The following is a 19,268-nucleotide window of genomic DNA, read 5'->3' on the forward strand; positions in this document are numbered from 1 at the left end:
CAATGTTACATGTTGAAGACCTTTAATATATAGACATATGTAAAAACATATGTACAAAAATGACACCAAGACCGGTTTCCCTTTTAGTCAAGTTACTTCCATTGAAATGACAATGATCCCATAATTCACTAGAATGCTCAAATCAGTATTTAATACATGACTGCAACAACCACGAAATGGTTCAGCAAATCTTCGTTTCTGGGTTTGACATGCAAACAACTGACTACACTTGAAACAGAGCAGTTTTTGGGATTGGACGAAAGATGCAGCTCTCGTGTGGCTGGTAATAGAACTTATTTTTCCTTCATTTGACTACATACTGGAATTGTTTGTGTATGTTTATTCACCCATTTCTAGATAATTGTAAGCTTAAAATTGAGATGGAAAAAAAAAATTAAGGGAAAAGAACCTTTTTAACTTCCCCCAAGAAGAAACATCTATAGAGTAACTCAGTTGTACAAATAAAAACAGATAACCTTTAAAATGGTCATTCTACAAACAACGGTCAATTTGCTATGATAGAACACTGTCCATTCCCTTAGATAATATCATCGGTAGAGTGTGTGTACTTGATCAAACAGCAAATGGAATCAAACATAAAATATGTTGTGGATATGACAACAGCTAATAAGTTCAGCTAAAATTGTAGTTCTATTTACATACAAAAGAGACTGCCATGGGCTGGAAACACTGGAAAATCTCCTAGACATACAGTACCATTTACACTTTCCACAACAGGTCTACAATATTAACAAAATGTCGTTTTGAGACCGTCTTTTTAAAACCGCCTTGAAATGCAGTGTTTTTAACCGCACATCAGCTATTCGGCAAACAAGTAAAAGGAACTGGGTTGGCCCCCTGTTGAATGTAACTAAAGAAGGCAACTTGAGAAGAAAGGTTACGTGTGTTCCGAGTTCAGTGAGTGTTCATTTTGCTAAACACTAAAACTAAAAAAACAAGGCAAGGTTAATGTTGCTCGAGTCCTGCTCCTACAGTGTTAAAACAGTCTTTCGATCTAATGATCCAGCTTTGAGAAACCAGGTTTGGACCAAACAACAAACAGAAAAAAGGTGCTAAAGTTGTACTACATTTTAGTCTAGAATGCTGGACAAGTTCCAGTTGAGGTTTTGTCCATGCAAGACTGCTGATAAAAACACTAGTCCAACTTCTTGTTGCGTAGACGTACTATATCCAGTAAATAGCGGCACGTGGGAGCGGTGTGCTGCGAGAGGATGGTCAGAGCCTTGCCGTGCACTAACGTCAGGGCCGTCTGGTGGCCCGTCGCCCACACCCGGTACCATGGTCCATAGAAGGGGTCAGAGACAGCAGGACACAGCATGTTATTCAGATTGACTTCTGTCAACTGGCGGGAAGCAAAATACGAGATTGAGTTAGCATAGGGCCACAACAACTAAAGCAAAACATGCATAGAACGGTAACACTTTAGGGATTCACAAAATTAACTAGTTGTTTAATAGCATGCATATTACTAGCATATTGGCTGTTTATTAGTATTTATAAAGCACATATTAATGCCTTAATCTGCATGATCATGTTTTAGATCCCTTAATCCACCACATACCTAAACCGATCAATTACCTTCCTAACTATTAATAAGCAGCAAATTAGGAGTCTACTGAGGCAAAATAGACCTTAAAAAGTGTGACTGCAAGAATAGAATGCAAACATTTCATATTTAAGAAGTTATACGTCCATTAAAGAGTAAAGACTGCAAATTGCATGCATGCACTTTAGTTTTTGATACAATCGGGAACCAATTAATGTTTTTAAACAAAAGTAATATTTCCAGTCCAGAGAGGATTATTCAAAAATAACTGGTTTGATCATCTAAAACAAGTTGTGTACTCCCGGTTTGGGTGCAGTTAAACTGACAAGCCACCACAACATTAAAATGACCTAATTAATATTGTGTAGGTCCCCCTCATGCTGTCAAAACAGCTCTGATGCATCAAGGCATGAACTCCATAAGACATCTGGACGTGTCCTGTGGTATCTAACACCAAGACATTAGCAGCAGATCCTGCAAGTTGTGAGGTGGGGCCTCCATGGACCACATTTGTTGGTCCAGCACATCCCATAGACGCTCAATCGGATTAAGATCTGGAGAATTTGGAGGCTACATTAAACTCTGTCATGTTCCTCAAGCCATTCCTGAACAATTTTTGCATTGTGGCAGGTGCATTATAGAGCTGAAAGAGGCCAGTGCCATCAAGTAAAACCATTGCCATGAAGAGATGAACGTGGTCTGTAACAGTTTGTAGGTAGGTGGTGCCCAAACAGAACACTGCCTCCACCAGCCTGCCTCCATAGGCATAGACATCATGCTGCCATTTCTTCTAGGTTAATGATGTTAACACACCCAAAGTCTCCTTCCACTGTTTTTGGTCCAGCTGCCCACTTGCCCATTATGGGCCAGATTTACTAACAGCTTGCGGCAGTGCTAACCATCTTTTGGCGTTAAAATAGTACTGTCAGGATTTACTAAAGACACGCTGTGACAGTTATTTTTGAGCCTGACCTTACTGAATATGCATTTGTAGGAGTTTCCCCTTCAGACGCAAAATTTATGGGAGGAGAGTATTAAAATGAATCACGCAATGCAATTTACTAACATTTGCGCTCGTCAAATTACTGGTATTTGCGCCATTATTTAACGCCCCCCAAAAAGCATGTCTTAAAGCAGGTGGTAATTTGGTAGATTGCGCTGATCATTATGGAAATGATCTGGCTGCGTCGGTGTTCTTTAATGTGCGCATTGATAGTAAATCACCTGCAGAATTTTCCCCTCCCACAGTATGGAATTGCGCTCTAATTCTAATTTGCCTTGTTTAGTAAATCCTGGCCCTTAAGGTGTTTTCGACGTTGGACAGGGGTCACCATGAGCACCATCAGTCTGTGGCTATGCAGACTATACCCCACAAGGCCTGCCAGTTTGAAGACGCTCTGACCCAGTCTTCTACCCGGTCCATCACTATTTGGCCCTTGTTAAAGTGGATCAGTGTTATTCACTTGACCTTTCAGTGGTTTATTCATGGTTTGGAATTCTTACTTTTTTCTTGCAATTGTTTTCCCTCAATTTTTCTAATTCTGACTAACTGTGAGATATAAACTCACAATTGAGAGTTATAAAGTCCAATTCTGAGGAAAAAAGACTTGCAATTCCGAGTTTATATATCTAATTCTGACTTTATTTCTCCGAACTGTGTTTATATCATGCAGTTTTCACTTTATAACTTGCAATTTCAAATTTATATCTCAATTCTCACTTTTTTTCCTCACAAATGCGAGTTCAAATCTCACAATTTTACTTTTTTTTCTTGCAATTGCGAGTTTACATCATGCAATTCTAAGAAAAAAATAAATTGCGAGAATAAAAAGTCTGAATGATGAGATAAAGTTGCAATTACCTTTTTTATTCAGCGGCGGAAATGGGCTTCCATATAAAAACTAGAAAAATACCATCGAGTTTGTTCTGCATAATGTACTGCTTACTGTACCACTTAGATTACTGTACACACAAAGCCATGAGGTCATGTGACAAAGCAGTGGAATGTTGTAGAACAATGTCTACCGTTTCACTTAAAAACAGTGGGAAGTATGCAGTGTATACTACACCGTATTCAGTAAGTAGTGAGCTAGCATTCTATTTCTAACACAGTCATAAGCTACCAACTCTTTGTATTTCTTCCATATTTGTATGACGGAAATACAAAGTAGAATACTAGGATGCTATTCTGATTTTCACAATAGTGTTTGATTGTCGTACCATTCCAAGGCCCTGGAGGAACACAAAGTGGTAGAGGAAGAGGATGCCCGTGGACAGCAGTGCCCACCACATGTCTCCGAGCGGCTCTGGCTTATACACACCTGACAGAGGAGACACATGAAACAGTCTTTAAAGATGCATGTGGAGCCCAGATCTTCTTTTAAAGGAATATGCTGGGTTCAGCAGAGGGTACGCTGCATCTGTTACCATGCAGAATTTCAACTCGTCCACAAAATTGTGATTACAGGAAAGCACTTAGAATGGGGGCAAGACAATGCACCTGGATAAACATTAGTGTTTCAAAAATATCACCACAAAACTTGAGCATTATAGGGTAAGATGGGATAAGATGGTCACAAATACTGCTTTATTTTGTTGTGACAAGTTAACGTGAGGTTATAAATCTCTAAAAGAATTGGTCCAGAGTGACGCTGTAGCTGATTTGATTTAAAAAAAAAGATAAATCAGGGAATTATATATTATTCCCATAAATTACATGTGTATCTTAAACATATACATCATTAATCATAACCTGTTGAACTTAATTTATTATGCTATCCTTTCAATTAAAATATAGGCCTGTATCTTCTGGACTGATTCTTCTATCCAACTAAATATTTAATGTAATATTTTATTAATAATACCCTTTTATATTTATGAATGATTGATTTACATTCATATTTATCAAATTACAGTTTAGACCTTTTCACAACTTTGCTATTACAACTATATTTGCAAATGTCTGTTTATTTTCCCTAATAATTTATTAAATGACACATCATTATTTTGTATATGCTTATTTTCCAGTACAAATATCGAAACATTCTTGAATCTAAAAAACATATCTGCCAATGGGGCGAGAAAAATAATCGTGTTTTCCCTTCGAGTCAAAATGATTTTTCTTACCCAATTTCCAGATATTTTTTCTTGTTTTAATAAAAAACGGAACAATATTTTGATCAATTTTTCAGAAAACAAAGCTTAATATTTTAAGTCATTTTGCTGCTAAAGTAAATATCTCTATTTTCAAGAATGTTTAGAGATTTGTTCTGGAAAACAAGCCAAAATATTATTTTTTTTGCAGTGATACACAAACCTTGCCCCCTGTTGAAACATAGTTACTCCTGTACTCTACTTAAGGGCATATCCTTACAATATCCCAACCAAAAAACAAAACAACTAGACACGTTAATAGTTGTTCTTATCAATGAGGAGCTGTAGTAATCCTTTCTGAACATTAGATGACACTCTGGGTTTACTCATTTCTCCCGGAGCGCCATCGATGTTCTGATATATACTTTACTCAGGGCATGTGAAGTGTCCTCCTCACATCAACATAACTCATTTCACAACTGAAATATCGGTTGGATGAGCTCTATAAATAACAGCACCAATTTCAAGAGTACTAGTGCTCACTTTTCAACTGAAACATGGAAGCTGAAATGATATTGTGCACGTGGACAACGGCAGATATGATGATGTGCGGTAAAAGCTCCAGGACTACGACTGTTTGCCCGAACTTCAGAAACTCACCTCCTTTTCTGAAGAGGTAGACTGGCACAAGATACAGCATGGAGTGCTGAATATAATAGATCTCCTTCTCAAATGGAAGCTGTGATGGGAGAAAAAAAATATGTTTAGAAGACAAAACATACGGACATGTTCCAGCCTTATTATTTGGTGAAGTATGAATACTAGAGATGGGAATACACTCACCAGTCGAGTGTTGACTACTGGGAAGAGAAGAGCTAGAAGGGCTCCATTCAGCATATGGACCTGAAGCCTTCAAAACAAAAAAAGAAAGAAAGCTCACAGCAACAATATATCTGAAACTGATCTAAATATCACCTGAACAAGAGAAAACCGTGACATTCTATTAAACTGACAAAGAAATGTCAGATATCAAAACATGAAGCTATTATAGGTCAAAGGCAACTGTAAAACAAAAATACTTCAATCAAAAACATACCTATTCATCGTATGCTGCCTTAAAGCAACAATATATGCATCCTGCACAGAGAAGGCAATCTCTAAAAATTTAAATTGATGGTATGAAACGAAAAATATTCACATTACTGAAATTTACACATCTAATTCATGCAATACTGAAAAGTATCAATAAACAATATAAATTTATATAGATGGTAACACTTTAGTATAGGGACCAATTCTCACTATTAACTAGTTGTTATTAGCATACCTATTAATAACACATTGGCTGTTTATTAGTACTTATAAAACACATTCTGCATGACCATATTCTACAATCCCAATCCCTACACTCACACAGATTCCGGTTATACTGCTATGCTGCTTGATGTTGCAATCTGGACCAGTTTACAGCATAAATCAGCATATCAGACTGTTTCTGAACAGCTAAAATAAGTGGAAGTGGCTGTCACCGGAATCCTTGTACACTCATTTTAAACATGCCCATGCTCGCTCGTTAAAAATAAAGTGGATAGAAATGAACGGTGTCCATGAGGAGTGCTGTTTGTATGACACTTGCTGCTGCCTATATGTAGAGCATTCGATAACTTATCAGATTCCAATTAGGATGCTGCTTTAAAAGGCAACTGCCTATGTAGGTAGACGTTCGTTCTGATTTTGGTCTTTGCTTCTAAATGCGGCTAGATTCATACCTTCATTGTGTTAATATTTTACACACTTAAGATGTATATTTTGCAACCAGGTGATTGCCAGGCAAAATCAAATGCATTGTCTTCTGTCATTCATGTCCATGCTGCCTATGCAATGTTCATGTATTGATAACGAACTGTGGCTTATTTATGAAATATTTTTACCATTTCAGAATCTTCCAATTGTTTAGCTATTCATATATCTGTGCATGGCATTGCATTAGTGTTTTTCCTAATCTTATTCTACATAATGCCACATGTGCCAAATGACATTTTTAATGGGACCTTTTTATATTTATGTTTGTATTTGATACAGTTTGTATAAATTACCCCAAATTTCCAATTAATTGCCTTTAATTCCTGTAAATTCCAAAACTTGGAATATTTCCAAAATTCGCCAGTTTAATTTCCCATGGAAGGTTTTCGGAAATGTACAGGACATTTTCCGCCCCTTGGCACCCCTAATTGTAAATGTTAGAGAGAGATAATCACACGATGAAATTACAGTCTGACTATAAGTTTCAAACCCAACAACTGCCTCTATTTTCTAACAAAACAGAAGTTGTTTTCCAGTTGGACAGGAAATTATTTTAGCTGGGTGTTGAATCACTGGAGCCATTAAAATACCTCACTTCCAAGAGTTACACTGAGTCTTTACACTGAGAAGAGTACAATGGCAATAGTGGATTGGTAGATAAAGCTGTAAACGGAGTTGAAATGTGTGGAGCGAGAAAAAAGGCTCAAAGTAGACTAGAAAGGGTTGACACGATTTCATCTGCAACCCCCGTGTCAATACAGCTCTCCGTCCTGAGGTAACCATAAGACTTGCTGAAAAAATTAAGCACATTCATTTTTTTCTTAGCAGATCATTGTCCAAAAATGCGACACTTTTACACGTCACTAGCTGAAATCCCCCAGTTCTACAAAAAACTGCACATTAGAGTTTAAGCTAAATAATTCCATTTAAAAGTTGAGCTGCACAAAACTTCATATTAATTTGAAATTGTCTGATGACATCTTATGATGTGATTTATTATCTACATTTAAATGTCTAATATGAGTCCACACATACACCAAATATCTTATGATCACATATCTTATGAAACAGAGGGGTTTTGGCTTCAAGTCACTTGTCTCTTTTGACACCAGTGTGTTGTTGTAAGTGGTTCCATTAAACCCTAATCTATTAACGAAGATTCAAGATGGACTTTGCTGTAAAAACCACATCATTAGACACATTTCAGTTGGATCGCAAATCATCCACACGGGCCACTGGTGCTTGGAGCCTGATAATTCCAGCTTGCAGCTATATTGTTATTATTAGAATTTTACAGAACAACAGTAAACATACAATACTAACATTTATGACTGCCTTAATTATAAATTATAAGCGACTCACAGCACTGGCAGAGTTCAAGAGGAGAAGGATTTACTGTGAATCAAAACTGAAAATGAATCCAGTGCTTCAAATAATAAATAAATACAAAAAAAAAAATCACATTCCTGCTGACGGAGTCAGAATTCAATGATTTTGAATCTATTGTAGAAAGAGTTTCAGCAAGGAAGCAAAACATGTTTGCAAAAAGAGATTACTATGATTTAGAAAACATTAATTGGTCTGAGGGTAGACTGGTCCAAGTATCACTAGTTGTATGCAGAAGAGGAAGCAGTTTTTAAATTTAAAAACAAAACTTCCTAAATTTATCACTAAAAGAAATAGGAAACCGCTTGCAGATTCTCACAATCGTACTTCTAAACAACATTGATGTCTTCTCTTCTTCACTGTCAATCAAAAACTCAGTAGCCAATGCAAACTGACCGCTGCTAGCCCTGCCCACACAAGGGATTTCATTTCAGCTTCATGGACATTTAGTGCTTCCACTTTTAAGCTACATGGTTCTTTGTAGTATATGCATCATGTAGTTTACATGATATGAGTTTGTATGTAGTACATTTGGACTATCCATCTTTTAACAAACTTTGTGACAGAAAAAATTGTGTGTAACTATTTAAAGTTACAAAACTGGAAGATGGTAATGTTACAAAAAACAACAATATAGGCAAATGGACTACTGGTTTAAATTTGCATTATACGAAATTTACTACAGCAGGGAGACTGTGGGAATACAAATGCTGTGGTTAAGTTGTCACCGCTGAATCTGTGTATATGAGCACCACCTTTAAAGCCTGCTTCCCTTAAGGCCAGGACACACCAAGAACTAGCGGCAATGAAAGCCGACGGTGTTGTCGCATTCTACAGCTGACTGCAAACTAGCGCCTGCGTGTGAGGAATTAACGTATATCAGCGGCTATCAATACTCTTCATTCAAAAGGAGACACCGAAACAAGGATATACGAGATATACAAGATACACGCAGATATACGAAACATAAACAAAGCAGCGCTTACCATTTTGAATATCAGTTATGTTGATAACTTTATATTAAGCGGCTCATGTTGTTATAAAACATGGTGAATCGGGCAACTGCCGTCAACGAGAGTCTATGTGTGGAGCACACCAAAAAAAAAACAGCTCGACAGACTGATGACTGACTGCTGCCTTGGTGTGACCCGGCCTTTAGTTAAACTTGATGACGACAATGTGAAACAGTTTGTTCTCAATAAAAAATCGTGCTGAAGAGATACCGGAGTCTCCTGGTCTTAGCTTCTCAGTTTCGTACAAAGCACTGCACTAAGAGTTGAGTCACAATCTGTTCTGAAAAGCAGTCACTTAAGCAGCAAACATCTCCAGTTTTTCACATTAAAATGTAGACGCAAGGATCATGCGATTCATTTTGAAAGAAATCCATTTATAATGTGATGAATCTAAAATTCAGGTCATCTCTGGGGTTGTTTATCATTTATTGCCATCTGGTGACATTACCAATTCAGCATGTCTCACATTCAGGACATTAACAGCTCCTGTGAGGAACTTAGCCCCATCCTGTCACTTCAGTCAAAACACGGACATTAGCACCGCTCTGTTAAAATTACAAAGGATTTACAAAAGGCCTTATGTTTATGATTTCATATTAGTGAGTATGCATCATAGCAATTATTCACTACGTGTGATACAATGTTAATTATCAAGTCATGTTTATTTATATCACTTTCTAGAATAGTGATCGTTTTAATTAGATGTCCTAATTAGATGCATGTGATAAAATTCCAATGACAAGCAACATTTAGATCTTACACTTAGATCTACTGCCCCGTTAGTTATGTCAACAAAAATGATTCATGTATCTCAAGAATTGTTTCATGAAGTTTCATTTTGATGTGATCAGGCATTTGTGGACAACAAACAAATGCCTTTTGCATTCAGACGAAACATGAATCCAGAATAAGGTTTATTACTTCCAGAGAATCTACAGTTTATCTTATCAATAAGAAAATATGTAACTGAGTTGGATGTTACTATAGCAGTCACTTGCATTTTTAATCTTCTGCACTTTATCCATCCCTGATATCCATCTAGTAGTTGTTAGTTACTCTCGTCTATCATTTTGTTAATGAAATCCCTTTTATTACACTTGTGCCTTCCTTGTGTTGATTATAGAGTAATAGGTTCTATGAGTTAATGGTCACAAATCCCAAAAGATTGGTCAGCTAACAACTACCTCTAATTTATATAGTTGTTTATTCAACAATCTTCCTTGATTGTTCTTTACTGGTCAAGGTGAAATGCCTGGCTGGTGCCCCGCAAAATAGAAAGGAATTATCGGACACTCTCACACTCGCCTTAAGTGACATGTGACCAAAAACTCAATATTAATATTTAAGTCTAAAATCATTACACTTTTGAGTCTGAGAAGGATCACTCGGCCATAGAGTCAGCCAATTCTCAAAATTAAAAACCAAATTAAGTTTTAGTCCTTTTAAGCCATTTAAGTAGACATCCAATCCAAAGCGATTTACAGTATAACAGTGTTGTTTGCGGTTTCATTCGTTAAGTGCTTTTGCTCAAGGGCATATTATTGATTGCTTACTACCTTCTTAGTCTACAGCAACTATTTCAAGGGCACATTATTGAAAGAGGTGATTATATAATTAATATGATTAAGAAACATGTTACCTAGATTGTCAGAAAAGATTATACTGCTGCCAAAAATATATAAGAGATATGGTTCTTTCCAACTCAGCAACTGATAAACCGTGTTGGGGAAAGATACTATTAAAAGCAATGCATTACAATATTTCTTTACTCCATAAAATGTAAATGGTAAATTTTTATGGAAAGTAATATACAGTATTATGCTATTTTTGCTTTACTTTTTCCTGATATGGCGTTACCCCCCAATACTGCTGAGTACCCTAAGCATTCACAGGTGTTGAAAGGCTATTTTGGGAAGAGTCTTGTGATATGCATAGGTTTGCATTCCTCATATGCTGAAGAGGCCACACACTATAGTAGTTACTGTCACTAGACAAATTGCACATGAAGACCAAGAGTGAAGGTAACAAGAAAACTCCGAGCTCTCTGCAGTGCAATCTGTTACTGAGTACTTACCTAAAGATAACCATGGCAGTTTTACAAGGGGGACATGCAAGCAGGAAGATCTGCAAAAGATAAAGTGATAGGCTCAATAACAATGACTCTTTTGGACAAAGCACATATTACATCAAGCAGTGAAACTAGTAATGCAAACTAGTCATGAGAGTAACTGATAACAGAAATTTTACTAAGTCAACAAGAGGACAGCAATTCCAAATAAATGCTGGAATACAACTCTTAAAATAGAACAGAACAACCATTGCTGCAAAGAGAAGGATGCTCATTCAAGCCATTATAACTGCTGAAAATGAAGGCTCTATTCATGGTCACGTACTGTGCACCTAGGTATTGGCGGTATATCAATGCAGTCTTTTGAACAAGCGCCAAGCCGTGCATATCTTATCAGAACAAGTTTATCACATTTTCAGTGGCTGAGTGTCAATCAAACAGACATGCAGCTACTGAAAAATGGAGACCTGGAGATAACATGACACAATTTTGGACCAGTTCAGTGTTGCATTAAGAACTACTCCTTTTTTTCTCTGGTCATCTTTATTTTCCTTATTTATTCTCTGTAATGCAAACACACCATTTTGACAATACCATCAACATAAATGGTTAAAATTACAGCTCTGAAAACTGAGCGTTTGAATAATCTTTTTGTTTCATATAAATATTGCAAGCAACTTAAAATTATAGAGATATTTGTTTATGATACAACAATTTTGTACTGTGCTGTTGTTTTGATCACTAGTGAGAATGTTCTCTCGGTAGAGATAAAGGCAACTAAGGACGGCCAAAAACCATATCTAATCTAGGGTTAAAGAGATCACAAATTGACAATTTAGCATCTGTTGGGAGGGTAGCCAGTATTTCCCTCTTTTGATAGAAAGAGCAGTCTGGGAGCAGGACACAAGAAGGAAGTTGAATCCTGTCAGCAGCTATCCTTATCCCATGGAGTCAAACTACAGAAGAATCTGACATTGAGTAAGAAGATGAGAACACGTTCAGTCTCGTGTAATATGCTCACTCCAAGGCAGAGTGAACAATTAGGATAATACTGTTACAGCAATTCAAATACAGAAACTTCTAATGATTCCCCCCCCCCCCCCCCCCCCCCCCGCAAGCACTTATTCAATTAAATTATAGTCTAAACTAGATTTGGACATTTTCTGAAGAATATGTGAGTGGTGTTTGCCCATACAACACCTGTTTAATATGATGAACAGATTTAATTTGATTTACAGCTTAGGAACATTTAAAAATTCAGTATCTCAAAAAATTTGAATATTTTCTCAAAGATCAATCAAAAAAAGATTTCCAAACCAGAAATGTTCAAAATCTCCAAAGTAGGTTTAATTATGCACCAAATACTTGGTTGGGGCTGTTTTTGCACGAATTACTGCCTCAATGCGGCATGGAGGTGATCAGCCTGTGGCACTGCTGAAGCGTTAGTGAAGCCCAGGTTACTTTGATAGCGGCCTTCAGCTCGTCTGTATTGTTTGGTCGGATGTTACTTATCTTCCTTTTGACAATACCCCATAGATTCTCTATGGGGTTCAGGTCAGGCGAGTTGGCTGGCCAATCAAGCACAGTAATATCATGGTCAGTAAACCACTTGGAAGTGGTTTTGGCACTGTGGGCAGGTGCTAAAGTCCTCCTGGAAAAGGAAATCAGCATCTCCATAAAGCTTGTCAGCAGATGGAAGCATAAAGTGCTCCAAAATCTCCTGGTAGACGGCTGCATTGACTTTGGACTTGATAAAACACAATGAACCAACACCAGCAGACGTCAAGTCACCCCAAATCATTACAGACTTTGGAAATTTCACACTGGACTTAAAGCAACTTGGATTCTGTGCCTCTCCAGTCTTCCTCTAGACTCCAGACCTTCATTTCCAAATGAAATGCAAAATTTACTTTTATCTGAAAAGAGGACTTTGGACCACTGAGCAACAGTCCAGTTCTTTTTCTCCGTAGCCCAGGTAAGATGCTTCTGACGTTGTCTCTGGTTCAGAAGTGGCTTGGTAGCCCTTTTCCTGAAGACGACTGAGCGTGGTGACTCTTGATGCACTGACTCCAGCTTCAGTCCACTCCTTATGAAGCTCTCACAAGTGTTTGAACCGGCTTTGCTTAACTATACTCTCAAGCTTGCGGTCATCCTTGTTGCTTGTACACATTTTCCTATCCAAATTCTTCCTTCCAGTCAACTTTGCATTTAATATGCTTTGATACAGCACTCTGTGAACATCCACCCCTTTCAGTAATGACCCTCTGTGACTTACCCTCTTTGTGGAGGGCGTCAATGATTGTCTTCTGGATCATTGCCAAGTCATCATTCTTCCTCATTGTGGTTTCAAAGAACAAGAGATACCCGGAATGTATACTGTAGGGATGGTCATTAAATGAAACTCAAACGTAAATATTCTAATATTCTGAGATACTGGATTTTTGACTTTCATGAGCTGTAAGCTCTAATCATCAAAATATATATATATTTTGAAATGTTTTACTTTACATGTAATGAATCTAGAATATATGAAAGTTTAGAATCTAGAATATATGAAACTTCTTGAAATGTTACTCCCAAAAAAAAAAAAAATCACGATATTCAAATTTTTTAGTGCAATGTGATGTAAGAATGTTATGTATGTGTATAACTGTTCAATAGGTTTATTTGACCACTAATGTAACAATATAACAATTTAAAAGCAGAAAACACTGAAGTGAGTCATGTCTACATTAGTATGAGTAGGAAAGTATTTTATTCAGTCTAGACCTCTTAAAAAAATTAAAAAGATGCCTACACAACTATCTCCCTCATAAATCAGAATCTTCTCAATACCATAACTACTGCACAAATAATTTTAAAGATATTACATTTTAAAGAAATATCAAAACTCTTTTTTTGCTGGTTGGAGGAGTTGTTAACCCAAAATTAAAATTTGGTAATGCATTTCTCACTCTCATGTTGTTTCTAACCATATTTGTTTTGTTTTGTTTGTGCATGTTCTTTTCCATACACCAGGCCTATTAATAATTAATGCCAGAAACAGACTGAAATGTAAGTTATTATTCCCTCCTAATCTTCTCCTTCATCAAATCCTGTTCGCACATATTCAAATAAATGCAAACATCATTGGTGTGCCATCTCATGTCTCCTAACTGATCATGGCATTGACATTCAACACAAATTTCAGGATATCTAGGCAACAAACTAGTTTTATATTCTTTTTATTTATTCATTTTACTGAACAGCTGGATGAACTCTGCTGAGCATTATATTGATCTCATCCTACAAGACAACACATAGCAATTATCTTTATTACTGAGTCCTTGTATCTCCTGTACATCAATGTCTTCTTCTTAATGCATTTGGCATTTATTGAGGCTAAAGTAAGTCTGCCTAATATGTCCTGTCAAATAATATAGATTTTTTTTTTTTCACAAGGCAGAGGAGAAAATATTGCAACAATAAGGTTTGCAGGAAAAATGTACTTGCATTAAAAACCTACTATTTAGCTATTGCTGTTTCATTACATTCTGTATGCACTGAAGGATTTATAAAGCATGTTACTTTCCACATATCTCCCTGTGTATTACTGTTATTATTGGTTTTGCGCTAAAATTGTGTGAGAGTTCCATTCAGGCTATTTATTTACACTTCCCAACTATTCCGGCTTTAATATTTACCAAATGATAAGCCTGTGACCTTGTTCAAATACCGTAAGACTTGCACAAATAAGTTTATACTGCGCTTGAGAACAGATGCTGAGTTTGCATATTTGAAGCCTGGTAGAGTGACATCATAGAATGCCGAAAACACAGGCAATCTCAGAAGGACTCCACAAATGAAGCAAGGATTTATCTAGTTGCTTAATATGGGAAAGGCTCACCTTGAGAACAGGAACCTTCTCAGAAACCTGTCATGTTACAATAAAAAAAATGCATATGCCTGAGTAGATTGGGCAATATATCAAATATTTACACCTGATTTAGAAGGTGATTAAGCAACACTGACGATGGTGATTCTTATTTGACCATTAACTTTCACAGATTTGAGACCTGTGCTTCTCTTCACCTTTATAGTGCTTTATACAGTAGAGATTGTTTCAAAGCAGTGTTTACAGTAAACAGAGAAGCGATAGAAGCAATGATGCAAACTTATTTGACAAATCAAAATCCTGCTGTCAAGCAGCTCTAAAATGACAATAGTGTCATTCAAACATGAAGGTCATTAAACTAGTAACAAAGCGCTGGCTTATTAGTGGCCATGAACGTGCAACAAGTATGATAACGTCAAGACAGAGAGATGTGCCAAAGGTTTGCATGAGGCAATTTCCAGATATTATTATATATAATACTATTATGTATTATTACAGTGTTTATGAATGATTAAAAGTATTTTATGCGTATAAATAGTACACCAAATAAAACCGAAAACTTGTGGTATTGATGCGCAAAAATGGACTTTGGCGTGTATATGCTACGCGATGGGTAGGGTTAGGCTTGTGAGGTAGATGCGTATCATATGTACGTGAAAATTGCGTATTATATGCACGCCAAACATGCACGTGTCATACACCAAAGTCCATTTTTTCGTATCAACACCATGTGTTTTCATTTTTATTTTGGCGTGCTATTTATACGCATTTTCATGAGACCGGGCTTTTAATTCTTATGAAAAGTCTTGCTACTGCTGTGATGACACATTCGAACACAATGCACAAAGACTCTACTGCGAATGGAAAGGATATTCATCCACCAGTCTTCCCAAATACCAGCAAGCTCCAATACAAATATTTATGTCTTGAATTTGTCACTTTCAAACTCTTACGTTTTTAACATGCCAAATCCTCCAGCTTTCATTTTGACTGAATATTAGTGAAGTGCTGCGTGCAGATTTCTGTCAACAAATATGTTGGAAATTATGCGAAAGTGGATGTTAATCAGTCACAGATATTTAGCAGAATATTGGTTACCAAACTTTAGAGATTGACTTACATAGTGTCCATATTAACATCAACAATTTAGTTACCAACGTTCTTCAAAATGTCTTCCTTTGTGTTCAACAAAGAAGAAACTCATATGGGTTTGGATCAAGTAGAGTAAATGATAGAATTTTCATTTTTTGGGTCAAGTGTCCTTTTAATGCATTTGCATAATGCATGCGTGTCTTCAACATTTTACCATGTAATAACCACTTACAATAAGACAAAAAATCAATAGATCTAACTATATTAGTGAACATTGTCACTCAGCTGCACATTGTGCTTAAGCATGGCTTTAACTGTGACTAAATTCATCATACAAGACTGCCTCTCATTGCTTCTTAATGAAATAAAACACTTTGATTTTTTTAATCTAAAATCTTTATGGTGAATAAAAGTTAATGTTATTTGTTAAATACCCAAACAGCCTCTGTAATTATTTTTGCCAAACATATATGATTTTCTTGTGCAAATGCTGTGAGGAGATAGAGCAGCAGTGATGAATGTGGACAAATATCCTAAGAAAATTTACCATCAATGTGTCGTCAATTACAGGCCTATATTTATAGGCTCCCAGTCCCAGCACAATACAATATTTTGACTACAGCCCTTTGTGTATAATTTTAAAATACTCATCATGATGGCCCTACCAGTTGCACACAACATTCAAAAATGTGTATTTTTAATTGTATTTGTAACTATTAAATCCATTAACAAGAAAATCATATCCCTTTGTACTATACTCACTGTACCCTTCAACTGTCTGAAAAAAAATAATCATAAAAATAAAAAAAACTTCTCAAAAAATTATAGCAAGTCAAATAAATCGTTGTCAATCAAAACTGGTTTTAAATGAGTCTCCATCAAATTTATGGCTCATATGAGTTCAGATGTTTGGTTGCTGACTTTTAAATATTTCATTGACATTTTTTTAAGACCTCCCAACATTATGCATGCTTTAAATATATTCAAAGTGATGCTCCACCCAAAAATGAAAATTCATTTTACTCACCCCTCCATGCCCGTTAGAAGTGGTGCGCAAGCATAAAGGACCTTCACGGCGCTTTTACATAAGGCTTCATAATGTGCAAATGTTCATAATGTGAATAAATGACACAATTTTCATTTTTGGGTGATGTATACCTTTAAGGACCAGTATATTTCTTTATTTTAATTTTGGGATGTAATATAGTGTGTTTTTTTTTTTTTTTTTAATTGACATGAATCTTCCAAAACATGTCTAGGTTATATGACTGAATGTGAAACAGATTGCTCTTAATCCACCTGGTACATCTAAACTGTACATTGGTTTAAACAGCTGCAAAAAAAGAGGCACAACTAATTTCAATACTTCCTCCTTTTCAGAACTGATCTCTGATCTACTTCCTCCTTTTCAGAACTGATCTATGGTGACAGCTCTCATTTCCTTCCTATGTTTGAGAGCCAGCTAACTGCAGAGAGGAACCACAAATGATAACAAGTTCAGAACTGCACCTAGGTATGTGTTGTGCAATGTAGGAACATGTTTCTTAAATTAGCAGGGCATGCACTGCTTGGAAAAAAACTAGCTTCAGTACTAGCTTCAAACTAGCTCACCCAAAGCAACTTACTACTCACTAAATACAGATGCTGCTCAATGAAGTAATCTGAAGTTGAATGCTTTGTTCAAGGGATTCTGAAACTACAGAGCTTTTCAGTTATCAGCCCATATCTTTTTTTAATGATTTTATCAGAAATATACTTACTTGCACCATTGTGACCACATGACATGGATTGAGGAGGTAGATGACAGTCTTTGTGGCAAACTTAAACCCAACCTCAACTCCAAAAGTCATGCACAGAGCCACAAGCAACAGGTTCTTGCCCCAGGTGTCTTCCTTACTCCTCCTGCCATCTTTCCCCACATCTCTGACCTCTTTAGGGACATTCAGCTTTTTGATGGACACCACCACTTCCAGGATAGAAAAGAACACAATGATCAGAGTCTCAAATATTCTCTGGCGCGGAGAGAGGAAGGCTGCGCACTCAGGGCCTCCATTGCCCTCAAACATGGGGTCCACCCCTCCATACATCCAGTCCAGCAGACTGTAGATATTATACCGAGACATGTTCCTCTGCTCGTATTGGAAAAGGTACGAACAAGACGGAATAAAAGACAGGACACCGACCTCCTGGCGAAACATTAACGTCAAATCTGTCTTCGGTGAGCGAAAGATGAAATGACCGAGGAGCTGTTTAATCAGATCCACATCCTTTATGTCAAAGACACCTGTGGGAGAGCTCTGGAGACTATATGATGCGATGGATTATTCACAGATGGTCAAGTTGTAGCTATCCAAGGAGGAAGACGCATCTCCAAAGTGACGTCTTGACTGGAAACCGATTCTCGGCTAAAACAAGAGTCCAGAATATTCCTTGCCAGAGCGGATCATTACATAAAAGCTTCAAAGAGACCCTTGATTAGCGCCGAGAGGCCTTCAATTTATAAACACAACTAAAAAAACCCGACTGCGACCGATGCGTAAGAGATGTTGCAATGTATCACTCGAGAAATGCGATAAAAGCAGACGCAGAAGGTGCGATGTGTCTGGGTCCATGTGGCGTATTAAAGACCTCCTCACCATAGAAACGCCGCCCTGTTCACGAGGGCCCCCAAATCCTCCCACACAGCAACACGCGTGCGCGTTTAGTTTCTCCAGAAAACCATCAGCAGCATATTGATATGCCGTTCATTTCCGGCAAAAGGGCCAGAGCGCAGGGCCCCGCCTTCTTTACGCAAGACAAGTATGTACTTGTTAACTCCCTCACTGCCGGTGTAGCTGTACATGTGATGGTTAAATTTTCGTAAATGAAATGATACCTCACAAATAAAATTTAAAAAAGGAAGGTAAACTACCGGACAAGAGAGTAATAAAAAATACATAAAGTATGTAGTCCAGAAAAAGCCCACTGCGCAGTCTAGAAAAGAGATTTAGACGAGTAAAACCTTACTTAAATTAGCCTATATCAACGAAAGCTGAAGGAGCCTAACGAAATACAGACACGTTTTCTCTCCACTTGATGCAACATTTTTTATCCTTCTTGTAGGGATAGTTCACCCAGAAATATAAATATATAATTCAATTTAATATAATAAACTATTATTTTATTAATAATCTTATATTACTAGACCTCAATTCGCCTTAAAAACCATTTGTCATTGTTTACTTCTCTCCCGCCTCTCAGATGGAGGTGTCACAGGTGTTGCTCTTCTCTGATAGAGAGATCTACATCTCAATGAATACTTTTCAGTTGCCTACTGTCTCTCTTAAGCAAGGTGTTCCTCAAGGATCTGTTCTTGGACAGTTACTATTTTTT

The 19,268-nt window shown here is 37.0% G+C and overlaps 1 protein-coding gene across 1 annotated transcript; it reads right to left on the minus strand.

The window, feature by feature from the left end:
- Positions 1–18,657, minus strand: LOC306862528 (transmembrane protein 164-like). The gene is made up of 6 exons (XM_079405364.1): positions 17,657–18,657; positions 10,937–10,986; positions 5,504–5,570; positions 5,321–5,399; positions 3,788–3,888; positions 1–1,363 (listed from the first exon to the last, which is right to left on the minus strand). Exons 1-6 carry the CDS (start codon positions 18,092–18,094, stop codon positions 1,157–1,159), a joined length of 942 nt encoding a protein of 313 aa, XP_079261490.1. The 5' UTR covers positions 18,095–18,657; the 3' UTR covers positions 1–1,156.
- Positions 18,658–19,268: the final 611 nt, after the last annotated feature.

Source organism: Barbus barbus (assembly GCF_936440315.1).
Source record: "Barbus barbus genome assembly, chromosome: 43".
Classification (NCBI taxonomy): Eukaryota; Metazoa; Chordata; class Actinopteri; order Cypriniformes; family Cyprinidae; genus Barbus; species Barbus barbus.